The sequence below is a fragment of the Rhinolophus sinicus genome, linkage group LG06 (genome assembly GCF_036562045.2).
Source record: "Rhinolophus sinicus isolate RSC01 linkage group LG06, ASM3656204v1, whole genome shotgun sequence".
NCBI lineage: Eukaryota > Metazoa > Chordata > Mammalia > Chiroptera > Rhinolophidae > Rhinolophus > Rhinolophus sinicus.
In genome coordinates this window covers 9,406,680-9,422,657 of record NC_133756.1, presented here as the reverse complement: position 1 = coordinate 9,422,657, position 15,978 = coordinate 9,406,680, and the positions used below count along the sequence as shown (strand labels likewise).

The following is a 15,978-nucleotide window of genomic DNA, read 5'->3' as shown; positions in this document are numbered from 1 at the left end:
CAGCCGCCAGCGAGACTATAGTGGTGTGACTCTCCTACCTATGGCTCCATGGGTGTTCCTTTTTGGCCTCACCATGTCCTGCGTTCTTATGCAGGGAGTGGGACCAGAGACACCGTATGACACCCTGCATGACGAGTGTATACATTTTTTTTGGCACCCCTGGTATTTATGTTTGAACATTATGATGACTTTCACCAGATAGAGAGTTCATGTAGCCAAATTGTCAATCTTTTCCTACACTGTTTCTGGGTTCCCTGTTCATGCTTAGAAGAAAACACATATCCCTTCCAAAGATTATCAAATTATTATTTTTTCTCCCATTGTTTTTGTGATTTTAGTCTTCATGCTTTTATCTTTAACCCAACCATATTTTATTTTTGTGAAACATGTAAATACGGCTCCTGTCTAGTTTATTTTTCTCCAATGTGGCTTGTTGGGGCGGAGTTCATGGAGCTATTTTATGGAACAACACCCACCTATGAACACACGCCTTTTAAATACTCATATGTGCTAGGCACTTTACATATAGTGCGTGATTTCATCCTCAAAGGAGTTTTAAACTCTTAATTTATAACTAAAGAAACTGGGCGTTACATAACGTAAGTGACCTGTAACGCGGACATCGCAGCAGACTTGACAGGCCAAGAAACGAACGCAGATTAATAGCCCGACGCCACGCCCACTTTCCAACGTCTCGCGACAGTTGTACGTCATCCGAGAGCGCCGGTGGCCCGGGGAGTCGCGCGGCTTGCGTCGAGCGAAACTGCGGTCCGTGGTGCTGTCTCACTGGTGAGGCCGAGAAGCCGGGAGTCCCGTTTTTCTGTCGAACCTGCAGTCCCCGGCGTCCGGCCATCATGGAGTACCTCATCGGCATCCAGGGCCCCGACTATGTCCTTGTTGCCTCCGACCGGGTGGCCGCTAGCAATATTGTCCAGATGAAGGATGGTGAGAGGAAGCCGGCGAGGCCCGGCCAGGCCGGGGTATAGGGGCAGCCGGGAAGAAGTTCGGGGAAGGGGGGGAATGAATACCAGGGAGGTCTGGGAGGTGGAACCCGGCCTGCCCTGATTTGTACTTGCTTATTTTTCTAAAATTAGGAGACAGGCACACAAGCTCAGGGCCTTAACATTTGCTCCTCCCCGCACTTCCAGGTCAGCGCTCTCCTCTGGCCTTCGCTAAAAGCTTGCTAGGCGACAGTTGCCTAAGGGAATTCAGTTGTTAAGTGTTTAAGCGTCTACCGGTACCAGGCTCCTTAAATCTCAGAATCTCTGATGAATTTCTTGTTGCTACTAATGAGGTTAGATTGTTGGCAGCATAAGGTGAAATTCTGGGGAGAGTGAGACTGTGTGACTAGAAACTTGTCATTTCTCTTCCACTGCCTGTATCCTCCCGTGTCTCAATTCTGATCCTCCTTTTCCAGTTTTCCAGGGCACTGGCTATCACGTTTTTTATTATACTAATGTAGTTAGGGGAGTTCTGAGACCACAGCCCTGTCACTTATTTGCTTTATGACTTTGTACAAACTATTTTGCAGTGCCCCAATTTCCTCATCTGTTAAATCAGGTGAGTAATACTAACCTCACAAGCTTGTTGGGAGGATTGAATGAAAAAGTTTTGTGCAAATGCTTAGCACAGTGGCAGATACTTAATAGTAATAATACTAAATGCTTAGATATCAAGTGCTGTTTTAAGCGATTTACATTAATTCATTTAACCTTTTGAGATAGGCACTACCGTGTTTCCCCCAAAATGAGACCTAGCCGGACAATCAGTTCTAATGTGCCTTTTGGAGCAAAAATTAATATAAGACCCTGTCTTATTTTACTATGATGTTATAATAAAATGATATCATAGTAAAATATTGTATAGTAATATTATAGTATAGTAAGACCAGGTTTATATTAATTGTTGCTCCAAAAGACGCATTAGAGCTGATTGTCCGGCTAGGTCTCATTTTAGGGGAAACACGTTATAATATCGCCACTTTACAGGTGTTAGTTTTGAGGTGTAGAAGTTAAGAAATTTGCCCAATGTCACAAGTAGCAGAACCCAGGTTCAAACCTATGCAGTTTGACTCCATATCTTTTTCCCATAACTACTATACATACTGTCTCCCTGTAGTCAGTATTCAATAAATAATTGTTTAAAGATTTTTGGTTGTTGATCTGTGGAATCTAAGAGTGTGTTTTCATGATTGACCATAGACTTGTTACTGTTGAGAAATTATTATGCTTTGGCTCAGATGACTTCATGTTCACTTGACAAATAGGTTTTGGGCACCGGTGTGCCCTTTACAGTGCTAGGTGCTGATGGGATGCAAAGAAGAGTAAGATGTGGCCTGTATCTTAAAAGAAGTTACAGCTTAATAAGGGACCCAGATGTGTATACAAATCATTATAGCACAAGCTGAAAAATTACACTGCATGTGAAAAGTACAGTCAAACTTCTCAGGTAGTTCAGAGGAAGAAGAGACTGTTTTTAGGTAATCCAGAAGAAGAAGAGATTCTTTCTGGTTTTAGAGATTAGGGAAAGCTTTGAGGGGCAGGTAATAGTTCATCTTGGGTTTAAGGAAAGAAAAATGATTAAATCTGGGGTTTCTTGAGGTATGTGAACAAAGGGAAAAAGTGTCCACCACTGGTTGTGTGACATTCACCTCTCAGGTTTTCATCACTTGGGGAGATGGAAAGAACTCTGAGGGACTTTGCTTGAGTTGTTTCTGAAGAAGAAAAAGAGAACTGAAAGTGGTTTGTTAAACATTTATGTGGTATGGATTGTTCTGTAAGTCAACTTACTGTATGAAATTCCATGATTAGTTTGTAGAAGTTCTGTTTATAAACCATGCTTTCCAAAGGATTAAATTTGTTTTTAGAATAAATCTGTCCGTTATTTTGAATACTAAGACCTTTGACATGCAAGTGATTTTAGCATGAAGCAGTTTCTAAGTAGAGCAATAACCAAGTCAGTACCTTTACAGGTGTTCTGTGTCACCATATATGATGTATGTTAAATCATTTCAAAAAGTAGAATGTACTTTAAACCTGTTTATGTACACAGTACTTCTAGGTGTTATAAGGGATGTGACTTATTAGGTATAATCCGTAGAGTGGGTTAAGAAATTAAGAAAACAAGGCAATAAATGCTGCAAGATGATTTTATATGATAAAAGAAGTATCAATAGTAAACAGGTTAGTTTTTAAATTGACGATTTCAGGAGTAAGTCCTCAGGGTATTCAGAGAAAAGAAAGATCACTGTGGTGTGGAAGAAAGATGAATTTGACTTAGTCTTGAAAATGATTGGAAATAATTGCACTCAACTTAGTCTCTAATTTATCTTATAATCTTTTCTGGTATAAAAAGTTTTGTAATAGGAGCTTTGGAATTGTATGAGAACTTTTTCCTACCTGTCATTTCGTGAAGGAACTTGTGTAGAGTAGGCAAGGATGCTGAAAATGAGTAACTATTTGGGATTCATTTTCTCCAAGTATAAAATGAGAATGATACTTCCAATCAATGTTTTTGGCTTGTCACTTTGTAAGATATTTCAATACTATAGAGAAGATATTTCCCAGAGATTGCTTGCTTATTAAAGTGGCACAACTCTTCAATTTGGTTATATGACACATTTCATATCTCTTGTTTCCTGGCCTACATAGAATTGTTCAGAGTACTCCAACCCACGCAGAATGCTTTTTCCCCCTGAATTCCTGTAGCATGTATAGTCTGAACTACATTGTCTAACACTGAGTCTAATGATATTGTACATGCACAGTTTTCCCCACCTATGAATTAGGAAGCAGTAAGTCATAGTAGTACCATTTTACACTGGGGCTTGGAGAGGGCAAACAGTTTAACCAAATTCAGTGCTGAGCACAGATTATAACTAAGGTCTTTTGAGTTCTAGCCCAGTTGACTCCACAGAATGGTACACTGATGTTCATTTTCTTGTCCATTTGTTTCATGTACGTGGATCTTTTAAGTTCTTTGCCAGGATCAGAAATTCCCTAGAGCTACATAGGCTCTTTCCTACATAACCCAGGGAGTTGTTAACATCTATCACTTTTGGTTTTTATATCCCCCTTTACTACTCACTGGATATGCAGTAGATGTTTTAAAAACACTTTTGGCCTTGTATTAAGGTCAACAGCTTTTTTCTCATTATGAAAATAGTGCAGACTTATTAAGTAATGTTTTCTTACAAAAAATGATGCATATTAACTATAGATATTTTAGGAATTACTGATAAGAAAAAAGAAGGAAAGAAAATTGCCTCTACTCTTGCCACTGGCAAGAATACAGGTGCCAGTGGCATCTAATACTCTTCTGGTCCTTTTTCTTGGCATAGATAATATAGCCATAAGTCAATTTGTTTCTTTTTTAAACAAATTTGCAAGCTAACAGTCTTTAAATCTCCTTTAGTCTTTAAGAAATAAAAGTTGTTTAGGAGTTTCAAGGCAATTTGATTCTATACACATTGTGTGTGTGTGTGTGTTTTCAAAGTAAGCCATATTACTGGTATCTACAACTCTCAAACATTTGTAAAGTATTTGACTGTAGTATTTTGTTCTTTAAATCCTATTAAGGGATTTTGATATTTCAGAAGCTTTCCAACAGGAAACATGTCTCCCAGGGAAGATTATTCAGCACTATTTGAAAAATGAAAAGTGAAAGTGAGAGTAAGAGAAAGATTTAGGCTTTTTCTGAAGTTAGACAGCCTGAATGTAGAGTTTTCTTCCTTAGGCACTAATTGCTATCTGAATATTTATTTATCTATCTAATCTGAATGAGTCTGGTTCAGCTAGATAAGATTAGAGTATTAGGATTTTTGAGGTGTTTTTAAATAGCTTAGTGTTAAAATATTTGTTAGAATTTTTGCTTTGGCATTTACTTTAATTTTCTCTTTGCTCTGGAAATGGAGGTAGTTTATTTTTTAAAGGTGATTTATATTCTCAGTTGATTTCTTTCTTGAGATGGCTCCTAATTGTAGCACTAGTCCTTTTGTATGTGTAGAAATATAATAATTATTAATATTTGTATTTGTAGAGACATTTCATGGCTTTGTAATTGTGAGCCTAAAGATAATGGCCCTTGGCTTGATTCCTTCTTTGTGTTTCAAATGCCTTTAAATGTTTTTAGCTGTATTTTCAATTGTCAACTTTCATATCTATTCTCCAGCTGAAGGTGACATTAATAAAATATGCTGATGGGTTTAACATGGAGAGTAAAGAGAGTAATTAATACAGTTGCCTATTAAAGTCTTTTAAAAACAGTGATTTGTCAAATTATTCAATGTAGTAATTGATAAATCTGTTTATGGTTGCCTATGTTATAGGATATGTCTGATAAGGTAATTTCTAACACTTTTTTTCTTTGAGCAGATCATGACAAGATGTTCAAGATGAGTGAAAAAATCTTACTCCTGTGTGTTGGAGAGGCTGGAGACACTGTACAGTTTGCAGAATATATTCAGAAAAATGTGCAACTTTATAAGATGAGAAATGGTGGGTAATACTTAGAATATAGTAGCTTTGGTTGGTTTGTCTTTAACTTTGAACTGAAGGAGAGATTCTCTACTTAGTAGTTCTACACGTGAACAAGCCAGTGTGGTCATATTTTTTTATTTGAGTCTTCCTATTTTTGAAACTTTATCTAGACCCTTCTGATCCTAAAGATTTTTTACAAAAATCCCAGAGCAGAAAAGACAACCATCATAACACGGATACTTGGGGGGGGAAACTAACACCATCTTCGAGATGTGCATGGTAGTATCAGGCTTTTTAAGTGTCAGGTATTTCAGAGGATGTGATTTGAGCTAAAGTGTATCTGAATTTAGGAGCTAAAAGACCGAAGTTAAACTTGGTTTTACTCCTTTTTATTTGACAAGTCACTTATCCTCTCTGGGCCTTTTATTTTCCTTATCTCTAAAATGGAATTATAATAGTATTAACGAATAATATATATGAAACTGCTTTGTAAATTTAAAGCTCTGTGTAATTGTAGGAGATTTACTGTATCATAAAAGGGTTCTGCCATGCCTCTCTGGTAGGCTTTTGTCTAGGAAGATAATTATGTTTTTGTGAGGTATTTTATGAGTTCTCTCTGGGGCTAATGAACTTTTATCCACTGGGAAAGCCCCCCCCCCAATCAAATAATAGTAGCCACTAGTCCTCTGATCCAGAAACATTTATAGTGATTCTCTAGCAGAAAGAATCTTACTTTTAGTTACTTCCAGTTTAATAACACTGTTATGCATAGCACTGGCATAATGTGGAGCTGTGAAGGAACTAATTTGAACATAATTATATATGAAACATGACTAGGTATGATCCATTTGTATAGTTTTTTAGCATCATGCATTTAATTCCATAAATATTTTTGAGGGCTTCCTCTGTGTTAAGCACTCTGCCTCATACCATAGAGAGGTCAAAGGTGAACACAGCTCAGTTGCCACCAGTCAGGAACCTAAAGCACATGTACTTAGGTTTAAGCAAGCTTAGAATATTTCAAGAATTATTTTTGAGTGGTTCTTCTTTTTGCCTGCATGACAGGTGAAGGGTACCAGTCATGCTTCTGCAGTATAGTAGTAGGTACAGCAGTACTTCACTGTCTTGTTCTGGGAGAGGGAGGAAGAGTAACTAAGAGTGGAGAGAGTTGCTTGTTACATGGGTGTTAGGGTCTAAAGTCCGTGCATAAAACAAAAACCATGTGTGGTTAAAATTGCCCTTAAAACCCCTTAAATCACTTGTTAAGTATAGTTTTGTGTATGTAACCTTATACAGTAATTCTTATGCGTGTTACAGTTTAGGAACTGAGCTAAAATAAGGGAAAGAAAGAAAAATCTACTTGCCGATGGCATCAGACTTTTCTGCTTTTAAGATAACTTCAAATCCTTAATTGTGTTTGGGGGCTTAGGTGGAGAATTGGAAAGTATTCCTGCTTGTCCAGAATTGCTTCCATTATGATTTAATATGTGCTCGTAGACTTGTTGTGGGATGAAATTCATTAATATATATGAAAGTACGTAGCATAGGCCCTGAAACATAGTAGCTGTTTGGTAAGTATTTGTTAGAATTTTAATCTACATCTTGTCTGATACACACTGGTGTTTAAAATGTTGTAGGGAATAACTTAACCACGTGCTGTCTTTCCATACTGGCATTTTCTGTGTGGGTCTGCTGAGTTGTGGGTCATTCTTGTGTCTTTTGGTCCTGGTCCTGTCTCCCACCATTTTATTGGGGTTATGTTCCCAAGTGTGTGCACTGTTACATGCACACCTGATGCCATGCCTTTGGGCTGTACTTTTGCTGGCATTACAACCTTTTTTAGAGGTTTTATGCTTGAAATAATCTTTTTAAAAATGTAGATAGTGATGGAAACAATTTTTTTGGTAGCTTGTCCTTTTGAAAATTATGCTTCTTAATAAAGTCTCTCTTTTTTTTTTAAAGAAAACCTTATACAGTATAACTCTGAGGCTATCCTAACCGCCAGCCTCGTTTCTCAGTATCTTTTAGAATAAACTTGAAAGATTGGCATTTCAAGACCTCTTTCTTTTTTTTTCAACACCTGAGTATTTGTACCCCTTTCCTTATATGGAGGAAACCAGCCTGTTGATGAATGAATGGCTTATGCAAGGCTGTGAATTTAATCTCACCACAAAAATAGTTAGATCCACCTTGGTTCTGTTTTGTGGCCAGGAATTACTGTCAGTACTAACCAACTATTTCACAACTGTTATATGGGGAAAGGGACAAGAAGTAAGATTGTACTCCTTGTTCTGTGTATTTTAAATACTCCTGAGTGTACAGAGGGTGGTATGCTGTACGAACAGGAGTAGTGGAATGATTCGGGGTACTGTTATTTCTTCTGCTTCACTTAAGTATGACTGTTCATCTCTTGTGCCAGGTTATGAATTGTCTCCCACAGCAGCAGCTAATTTCACACGCCGAAACCTGGCTGACTGTCTTCGGAGCCGGGTAAGCAATATAACAGGCAGCCTTAGATAAGAGCAAAAAAATCTTCTATGCTTCTTTTATATTCCCTTACACATGAATAGTATTTTTACCCTTTTTGTGGCCTTTCTGAGCCCTTCCTCTTGCTACTCATACATTCTTCAGTTTCTTTGGATTTGTTTTCTCTTTCTGCATAGTTGCTAATTAAAGCCCAGAGGGCAAGTATACGTTCCCAGAGAATTTGGTTGGGGTACACCATCATAAAGGCCAGTGACAGCCTTTTAAAATTATATTCAAAGCAAACCATGTTTCTTAATTCATGTGGTTGAAGGTCGCTACATGTTACTGGAGGTAAAATCTTGAAAATAGTAATAATGCACATTTCATCTTGAGATTATCTGTGTCTTTCTATGACTGTTCTTGCCAAAGCGTACAGAATTGTTCCCCCTCACTTCTTCTGGACTTGTTGCTATTTTAGAGCTCTCTTTGTTCTATTGATAGCATGTTAAAAGTTGCAACATTAAGTTAAGGATTGAGTAGTAAAGATTGTGTAGGATGTGCCAAGAAAGTTCATATGATTGCTAAAGTTGTGTATTAATTCCCTTCCCATGGGGACTAAGTAAATGGAGCCTTACCATGTGACCTTAAACCTGTTTACTCATCTATGAAATCGGGATAACTTCTTAACCCCACAGGAGTGCTAGGAAAATGAATGCTTGTAAATCATAATATTTAACATTCTTATGACTTTTGCCCAGAGCATTTAGCCTAATAATTTAATCTATTCACTATTCCACTGAGATACCTAGTAGTTGATTCTATGTCACTGATATGGAATGACTGGCATAAAGTAACAAAAAGACTAACCCCAGGTCACATAGCAGGTCAGGCAAAGCTACATTAATGGTGCCATAATTACTTGACTCTTCTGCCTTACATCAGCTCCTTGGTTTTTCAGTAGTGCTTCTAGAATATTGGTGCTGTTTGTATTTTTTATTATGATTTTACCTTCATCTGCACTTGCTTAAGCTGAGTTAAGACAGAAATTTAAACAAGTATAGGTGGTTTTTAAAAAGTTACTTGTTACAGACCTTTAAAGCAGTTTATTTTTTAGTGCCTAATAATATTGGATTGAGAACTTAATAAATAGACTCTCTTTCTCAGAGCTGGCTTTGACCAAGGGGCTTGTGCAATAGGAAGGATCATGAAGTTTGAACAGAAGCCAGAGACATGATGGATTGGGAGGAGTCAAATTTACATACTTTGTTTTGATCAGGTAAAGGTCAATGGCCTTTTCTTTCCTTTCTCTCTGGGAGAGAGGAAAATGGGTCAGATGTAACCTTTCCTGCTACCCAGAAGTTCCTGTCGAATTCAATAAAAAAGAGTATGCTATAGCTTGCTGTGTAAAATGTGTCTCTGGACTTGTCAGGCAGAACTGGAATAAGAATTTCAGCTTTGGGCACAACAAACATTTTGTCATAAAAGCTGCACATTAAATGAATTAAGCTCCTTTTAGAATTAAGAGTGACAGCGTGCTTCATGCAAATGTAGTGAATCCAGTTAATCTTCTAGCAGAAATGTTTGATGTCTTAACAAATAAATATCCCATATAGATAGTGATATGGGGCTCCAATAAATACTGACCACCGATGCCTGGTCCAATCCCTGCTCCCCCGCCCTTTTATCAAAACAGGTTATTTGTGCTAAAATACTAGTTTATATTTTAGTCCTTTTATTCTGGGGAGAAAGGTGATCGTTTTTTCAGTCTTCCTAATAGGTGCAGTCACTAGATTTGGTACACTTACACAGTCACACCAGTTAGGACATGAGACTTATTTGGGGTTAGCTTGCATAACGTTGTGTGTGTAGCTCAAATAGTTTGATTTCCAACTGGCCGCGCGCGCGCGCGCGCGCGCGTGTGTGTGTGTGTGTGTGTGTGTTTGGCAGTGGTATTTGGTTGGGAGGACATTTAGTATAGAGCACACAATCTTACTGCGTAAACTGATTCTTTAAGATGCAGGCAGCTTACTTAGCATGGTGGTTAAGCAGTCTCTGGAATTAGACTGTCTGGACTTAAATCTGCCCACGGACTTGCTAGCTGGGTGTCTTTGGACAAATTCTAAGCTTAATTTCCCTACTTATAAAGTAATAGCACCTACTTCACTGACTTACTCTAAAGATTAAATGAGCTAATCGTGCAAAGCTGTTAGCACAGTGTATGGCACATACAACTAATTAATAAATCACTTTTGTTTTTATGCTGCTATTGCTGTTTGGATGAAGAAGCAGTTTAACAGCTGTAAGTTAGTTTCCTATGGGAGATGCTTTGTTGTGCTATTTTAGTTTAATCTGCTAGTAAAGAACGGGATATAAAAAAATTACTGATATTGATAGGGAAAATAGAAGTAAACCAATATCAATCATCTGTTATGTGCTAGGCTTTGTTCTAGATCAGCACAGTTTAGTATAGTAGTCACTAGTCATATGTGGCTATTTAAATTTAAAATAATTAAAATGAAATAAAATTTAAAATTCAGTTCCTGGGTGAAAGTCTGCCGGACTTTGAATGAGAAGTAAACTTTTGTTTCTATAAAACATTTTGGTTCCTCAGTTACGTTAGCCACTTTTCAAGTGCTTAATAGCCACATGTGGCTAATGGGTACCATATTGGACATTGAAGATACAGAACATTTTTATCATCATAGAGAGCTCTCTTGGATAGTGCTATGCTAGGTAGTGATATACGGTGTCATATAATGCTTATTATGACACCGTAAAATGAGTGTTATCCCCATTTTACTTACAAGGATACAAAGGCTGGTTAATAGAGAGCGTAAGTATTTCTCTTGTCCAAGTATTCCAAAAGCACACATAGAGCTTGTAAAAGGCTGAGGTAAGATTCTAACTTCAAAAACCATTCTCTTTCATACTTTCTCCTTTATTAGTTACTGGACTAATGTACACATATGTTTGTGCATTTGGGAAAGCATGAAATGTTCAGTTCTATTAAAATGCTAAGCTATCCACATAGGATTATATAAAGTATATGTACCCATTGTAAGTGTTCAATAAATATTTGCTGAATAAATGTCATCCAGTTAGGCCCACATAGACCACTGACAATGTTATTGTGCATTTATACACTAGAAGGAAATTTTATTAAAGTATTCTTAATGAATGTTACTTCTCCACGTGAAAAATGTATGAGATCAGCGGGAAGAGATGAAAAAAGACACGGGGGGGTGGGGGAGCAAGAGCCTTCATTTGAGTTTTTATTTAAATGCATGTGTACCTTTAAGTTGGTCTGCTCCTGGTTAGATCCCAAGGCAGAAAAGGGGCTTATTAGGCTTTTGCTATGAATTTGACGCCGCAATTTTGAATATTTATGAGGCTTTTTTGAGCATGGGTTTTGGAGTCAAATATACTAGAGTTTCAATCTCTTCTCTGATATGTACTAGTTTGTATGATCTTGAATAAGTTACTTATGTTTACTGAGCCTCAATTTCTTCATCTGTTAAGAGAGAAGCAGTGATCAAATGTGGCAAATTATGAGAACTGAGAATTAACCATTGGTTTAATAAAATATATTTTAAATGAGTGAATGATACTTCCCTGGAAAATGTATTTAATAAGTGACTCCCTCATTTAAGAACTATTATTTGGATTTTTAACAGGATTATTTTGAAAATTTTGTGATGACTTATAGGCATAGTTTACATGATGGTTGTTTAAATTCTCCTTATGATTTGATTACTGGGCTATAGAAGGGAAAGCGATATACAATGAGGGCTATTTCTTGCTTGAAATGAATTATGTGGCACATTTGGTGTATCTCATCTGAATGCCCTAAATTTTCTGTTATTATCTGCCAAGATCTCTATTTCTATATGTGGAGACTGAGCCTAATCTGATACCCTTGCGGGTGTGGAGTTTGTAGCAAGACTTAGAGCAGAAGGCTGGCCTCCATGGTGTGTAACCTTCAGGGCTTAACTACTACTCCACACTGGCCAAAGTGTTTTCACAGAACCTTTTCTGAAGTGCTTGGTGAGCCTTTGGTAGTTTTTCTATAGGGCTATACTTGTAAATGCTTAGCAAATAAACAATAAAAATAATGAGTTGGGAAAATATAATCCAGCCTGGTATAGTGGTTTTCAAATTTTAGTCCATAAAGCTGCCTCAGGAAACTCAATGAGGAAGGGCAGTGTGGCAAAACTTTAGATCTGCTTCATATAGATCAACTCAGCTTTTATCTACTTTATGTATTGGGATTCCATGTACGATTTCATTTGAAAAAGTGGCTTCACTGTCCTGTTTTACCCAAGTTTGAAAATCAGTGGTGTAGTTGAAAAAGCCCTGTTCCTGGAGGTTAGCACTAGCTCTCCTGTGGGCTAGTTGAGAAATCTTGGGAGAAAAAGAGAATTTGACTAATTTTTTATGGTTTCTTCCCCCTCCCCAAAGAGTATGATTTAAAAATCTGATGTCGAGACCATAATCAGACTTGAATTTATTTGTTTCAGTGAAAGGGAAGGAATATGTATGAAAGAATTTCCAGAAGTGACCAGGACCTGTTCCAGCACATGTTTGAGCACGTATAGTATGCGCCTGTCCTGGAAGAATCCTGTTACTTTGAGCCTTCCACTCTGACCACTAGAGTTACTGTCCTCTTGCCTTGATGGCTGGCACAAAGACGTCATCTGTTTATTGGTATTAATGAGGTCATGTGACTTTATGAACAGATGGCCCAGGTGAAACCTTGACTTTGCAGGTCTTGTCCCCTAAACACAACCAACCATTTGTTACATGTGATTAAAATATCACTAACAAGGGTAATTTCACATGCTTTTTGGCAAATGTGGTTAGCAGGATGTGACATGACACAGCACTGCCTTCTTCCTCCATGTGCCATCTCCCTTGAGGCCTCATCTCCCCTGCTCGCCCCTGTCTCACCCATGCCCAGGCTTGCCTTCCAGCTCACCTGCTCCAGATGGGCGGCACAGTGGGAGGACACTGGCAAAGGCAGATGTGTTTATTTTCCGGAGACAAAATATGCTGCCGCAGATGGCAATGCCTTGGAGCAAGTGACAGCCTTTGACTCCGCTGCCACACAGCCTGGGCATCTTGACAGAGCTGGCTTACTTTGGTAATGGGGAAATTGGAAAAAAAAAAAAAAAATCAAGATATTCATCATAAAACTCAGGGAACTTAGTCAAGCAGCAGTTCTTTTAGACCTGGAGAACAGTTTTCTTTCCCACCAGACCCGAGTTAGCTAGTCAGCTAACTGGATTTTCACAATGGACCAAGAGTTAATATGTCTGTCAATTATTTTTGTCTACCAGCCTTAATAGGACATAAAGTGAAAACTGAAAACACATGGCTACACTTAAATGGATATTCAATGGTATTGCAAAACCATTGTGCATCCCAGGTCACATCTCACAGGAGTCTCTTAGGATTGGGGGTGGGCCATGTCTGTCCCACTGGAGATACTGCTGTTTTATTTTTAGTGGTGATTTTGATTATCCAAAGGCCCAGGGACAGATGTGCCTTGAAATTGAGATGCCTTAATTAATATGACAATACTTTGTGCTTATAATGTTTTTCTACCCAGAAGAGTAAGAATTCTGACAGCTTCCTATTTAACCAGTTTGCTTATACAGTCATTAGAGCTTGACTAAGTCCATTAGGAAGACAAAGACTTCTATGTTGAATCATTATACTTACTAGTCTCCTAAGAAAAAATGGCTTAAGAAGATTCTTCTTTGAAAGTTACCGGCTTTATCAGGAAACCTTTTATTTCCTTCTTTTTAAAAAATATGTGCTGTTTTTCCCAGCCCTAGTGCTGATAGAGTTAGGAGTTTGCAGGTGTAAAGTCCTCCCCCCTCCCCTTCCCCATCTCTCTCCAGGGGGTTGTATGTGAGAAGGTGTTGCTTTCTCACTCAGAGAGCATATATGTGCTACTCTGCTGGATGCCTGCTGCGAGCAGAGAGAACCCCTGTTCTGGTTGAATGGAATGAGCCTCTTGGGTGGCTGAGACTGTGCAACCTCATAATGCCAACTTTTCACTTAAAGCGTCTTTCCTACCCACAATCGGGTGAAGCAATATAGGTAATTGGTCTAAATTTGTATTCGTTTGAAACTTCTGTCTTGAAAATAATGTGGTTTCCTATCAAGGTTTAGTTTAAGCCAGGAGCAGCAGAGTTCTATGTCTGCTCAGTAAAAACATGCTTTTATTTTGAAAATGTTACCATTAGAAGTGCCAGTTTGCCCCAGGTTTTACGATAGCTTTAAACCAGTGCCCTGGCCTGTGTGGGCATACCCTCACACACACTCACAGGTACAAATACACTTATACCCTGGCATTTTGGTGCCCCTCTGTCTGCCCTGGCACAGGATCGTGCAGGAATATGAATCCAGGGGCTGATTCCAAAACCTCCATGAGATGTTCTTTATTCTCTCCTAAAAATCAGTTATCTAAAATGGAGGACATTAGGTGGAGAAGTAGTTGACTGTTCTATTTCTTGACCTGGGAAGTAGTTACATGTGTATTCATTAAGCTACATGTGTATATTTTATGCACTTTTATATGTATGTGTTAATTTCACACATAAAAATTAGGAAAATAAAAAGGAAGGGTAAGAAGGCAGGAAAGACAACATGTTTGTTTTGAAAAGGTAAAAATGAAAAAAATAAGTTCAGATTTACTATCACTTTTGAGTATAGACAGTAGACCAAGTAGGATTAACTAGATTGGAAAGAAAAAAGGAAGGGAGAGGAAATAATAATCTCTGAATCTTTATAAACTGAAATAACCCACCAGAATTCCACATTTCCCTTTCTAATGTCTCCTAATGTGTGTGTTTCCTGTAGCTGAGATGTTCCAGAGGTGCTCATATTCATTCAGGAAATCTACAACCTGCATTGTACGTGGGGCCGAGAAAACAGGTGCAAAGCTCAGTGTGTGACTTCACATGGAGAAGTAGAGAAGTAAACGGTCAAATGCACTGCAGAGTGGCAAGTGCTGCAGTCGTCATACAGATAGGTAGTAGGTGCTCTGGGAACAGAGCCTAATCTGAGCCTTGTAGGACCATTAAGGCAAAGATGAAACAAAAGGGAGAGCTGGAAGTGCAGACCAAGGAGGTGTGTGAGACAGTATGTTAGGTTAGGCACAGTGGTTTTCTAATGATGTTCGGGGCAGGGACAGATAGTCCTCTGAGCCTCCTATTCCTGATTTTTTGTCTGTTTTAACTAGCAGGGTACTGTATACAAATTAGGGCTCTATTGATTGAAAAACAAATATAAATATCTTTATATAGTTTTTACTACATGTAAAAAAACCCACAATCTAAACTAGTTTGTTAAATACAGGTGAGGTTTTTACAAGAATAGTAAGAGATTGAAACTAGAGAGGTAGTCCACATTATGAACACTTTAATGAAAAAACTTGGTGTTAAAAGCATTGGGGCTCTCTGGCTGCCTGTTGGCTAAGAGGGGATATAAATGATTAGATGAGATTTGGTCAGACCATTGGCTGCTCATGGATGGAGCATTTGGGGAAAGGAGCAGGGAGACCAATGAGGAGCTTCCGTGTCCATTGAAGAATTAGGAGTAACTTGTGTTGGACCTAGGCTGCCAGTCGGGAGCTTGTGTTCTAATAGAAGGGCTCCTAAATAGTCGTCTCCCCAGGGTTTCCTTAGTACAGTTTCTGTAGTTGCTATGGACGTCTGAAAACATATACAATCATATGTGGTCCTAAATAGTCTTTTCCAGCAGCCTTCTTTATTAACTCAGGGAGATGAATCAGCTATGGTGTTCAACATTAATAGATACTCATGGGCATGCTTAGGATGTACAACTTCATATGTGCCTTGTGTGCAGAGCATGGCTTCTGCACTCGAGTTTTTGAAAATTGACTTAAAGGTACATGGAGTCTTAAAATTTTCCCTAGAAACTGCCAGCTAATTAAAAAAAGAATTCAAGTGGCCTTGTTGCAGACATGGTGTTGTTGGTTTTACCATTGCACAATCAGCAATTTTAT

At 38.3% G+C, this 15,978-nt stretch overlaps 1 protein-coding gene across 1 annotated transcript in view; it reads left to right on the top strand.

Annotated features, from left to right (window-relative positions):
- The first annotated feature begins 723 nt into the window (after positions 1–723).
- The window catches only part of PSMB2 (proteasome 20S subunit beta 2), a 28,887-nt gene continuing 13,632 nt past the window's right edge, over positions 724–15,978 (top strand). Inside the window, exons 1-3 of the mRNA XM_019726503.2 lie at positions 724–945; positions 5,373–5,495; positions 7,897–7,967. Of these exons, the coding sequence (XP_019582062.2) occupies positions 855–945; positions 5,373–5,495; positions 7,897–7,967 (285 nt within the window). The 5' untranslated portion in view covers positions 724–854. The remainder of the gene's footprint in view (positions 946–5,372; positions 5,496–7,896; positions 7,968–15,978) is intronic.